Genomic DNA, 2616 nt, shown 5'->3' with positions numbered 1-2616 from the left:
TTCCTCATAAAATTTATAAATTTTATTTTTATTATACAGGGACAATGACAAAGAAAGAAATACACAAAAAAAAAAAGGGAACAACTAACAAAAACATGTTCCCAAGTTCTTGTAATTGCTGCAAATCGTAAAAAAGATCAAAACAATCTCAAGAATCCAAAACTTTACAAATGAAAGGGAAAAAAATAGGCAGACTTTTTTTGTACACGTTCCTCTGGCAATCAAGGCAAAGTGAAAAATGGAGATTTTCCATTAAAAGAAATCCAAAGAACTAATCAGGGAGAGACCAATTCAAGACTATTTTCCCTGCAATAACGTAGCTGCAGTGAGATTTGTCTCTCCATCTGAAGCTGCCGTCTGAAATTGGTTATGAACATCTCTGCTCTCTTATCAATATCATCATCCGAGGGACCGCTTATGGTCCTCTGAAGGGTTTGCGCAGGAGGAGAAATCAAACCCTCCGAATCCGTTTCCTCTGAAGAAGAAGTAGCACAAATCATCAACCCCGGTCGATCGTTGAAACTAATCTGGCGTTTGCTCATAGAAACGCGGCGGAGAATGTTCGCCGCATGCCATGCGTGGCTGAGCACGGTGGCGCTCAGCAGGAGCTTCACCTTGTTCACGGCCACTCTCAGGCGGCTCAGTAGAGACTTTTTGTGCGAGTTCATGTTATTGTTGGTCATTGTTGAAGGCAAACAAATGAGATAATAGTTTTCGTAAAGTTGTTATCGTTGGTGAAAGATATTTATAACAACTGGATGATGACGCGCTGTTTCAATTTAAAATATTATTGAAGCAGAACGTGGTGGATTATTGAGGAAGGAAACGGACGCTGAAACTTCCGTGTACAAATAGATAACCGTGTACACTTTGAAAACTTAGTCTCATTAGATATATCCATGGTCAAAGTTTGATTTTTTTTTCTCATTTCAATTCAAGCTTTGCTTGTTGGTAGACCCAGTTACAGCAGGGTTGCTATAATCATCACCACTTTCAAGACAATTTTCCATGGGTTAATGATTTTTGTTAATCTTTAGAACTTATATTAGCTGTGAAAAATAAAAAGAAAAAAAGCAGAAAATGTAATGCAGAAAGTAATATAAACAGTAATATCCTTAATGAGTTTAGTAATATGGTCAACACGAAATCATAGTTTGCTGCCAATGAGATGCTGTTAGTTTTGTGGCGGCCGGCCGAGCTTGTCTTATTGCTTCTGTAATTCTCTACCCAATCTTTAAGAATGGTGAAAATTACTAAAATAGATTAAAATGAGACAAGGTAAACAAAATAATTTAATGCAATGCTGGAATATTTTTAAGAAATTTACAGAGTATACTAACTTTTCTTAACTTAATTACGAAACATTGAATATGTAATCAATTTAATAATTTTTATACTTGTTAGATATACTTTTGTAATAGAATCATAGTTAGAAGCGTGAGATGTATATGTCCTATATTATTATCATTTTATTTATTGGATGACTGTATTGATATGAGATATATTTTAAGTAAATTAATTTTTAAATATTTGTAATGAAATATTTTTACTTTGGTAGTATTATATTATTACAATGAGATGTTATATTTTTTATTTTATTAGTTGAGAAAAATATTTATTTTATATCTTTTTAATAACCTTTTTATAAATGAATTGGATTTAAAAGTGAATTTAAATCTTTATTAAATGTGTAGGTTTATGCATGGTATAAGTTTAGAAAGTTTTATATATTTTTTTTGTTAAGGTTGTTGTAATGTTGAATGATTATAGTTGGATTGATAAAAAAAGTTGTTTATTGAAGTAATATAATGGTGAAATTCAACACAAATGAATCTTCTATTTAATTTTGAAGGATATTCTTGAATTGAAATTATTGCGACGTGAGATTTGAGTATATTAATCTCGTTTAAAAAATACTTAAATCCTAAATTCTAAATCATAATTATTATTTGAAAGTTTTTTAAGTGTTGTGAGGAAAAAAAAATATTTCCATGCAAAAATAAGATAGAAAGATTGAATTTTGTTTTTGTTGTTTTCTTGCTTTATGTCACTCAATTGATTAAGAATATAATAAAAAGTAAGTTTTTATTTTTTGTTAAATGAGACTTTGTCATCAATTTTACATAATATATTACTTAGTTATGTTATTTTAACGAACGAAGTCATACCTTTGATTGATTTAATTGTTTATGTATTAAGTCTAGGTATATATGTTAACATAAGTATTTTACTTTTATTGAGCATTTAAATCACCTAAATTAAAATATCAAAATGATGAGAAAAATAAATAAAAATTTCATTCCACAGTCTCAAAACATGTTAACATCAAATAGTTATTTCACATTTGAAGCACATATTGAGGTTTTGATTAATCTATGAGGCTTAAGTTAATTATATGTTAATTTATTTAGACCGTACTTGTGAATTTTCTAAAACACGATTTTATATCTTTAGAATATTTTTAAGTATCGAATATATATTTTTATAATTTTAGATTGAGTATTTCGAAAGATATTAAAAATACCTTCTAAAATAACATATCCTGCAAATATTATAAAAAAAGTGCAGAAAAGTTTATAATTTTTATGAAAGATGGTTTAGGAATTACGAGATTGA

General features: G+C 28.9%; 1 protein-coding gene across 1 annotated transcript; it reads right to left on the bottom strand.

The window, feature by feature from the left end:
• Positions 1-732, bottom strand: LOC124835106 (cotton fiber protein). The gene has a single exon (XM_047309985.2). The coding sequence runs from the start codon at positions 681-683 to the stop codon at positions 276-278; it is 408 nt and encodes a 135-aa protein (XP_047165941.1). The 5' UTR covers positions 684-732; the 3' UTR covers positions 1-275.
• Positions 733-2616: the final 1884 nt, after the last annotated feature.

The sequence above is a fragment of the Vigna umbellata genome, chromosome 1 (assembly GCF_029865625.1).
Source record: "Vigna umbellata cultivar VRB3 chromosome 1, Vumbellata_1.0, whole genome shotgun sequence".
Lineage (NCBI taxonomy): Eukaryota > Viridiplantae > Streptophyta > Magnoliopsida > Fabales > Fabaceae > Vigna > Vigna umbellata.
The sequence above is the reverse complement of the archived record's forward strand: the minus strand, read 5'-3'. Positions and strand labels throughout refer to the sequence as shown.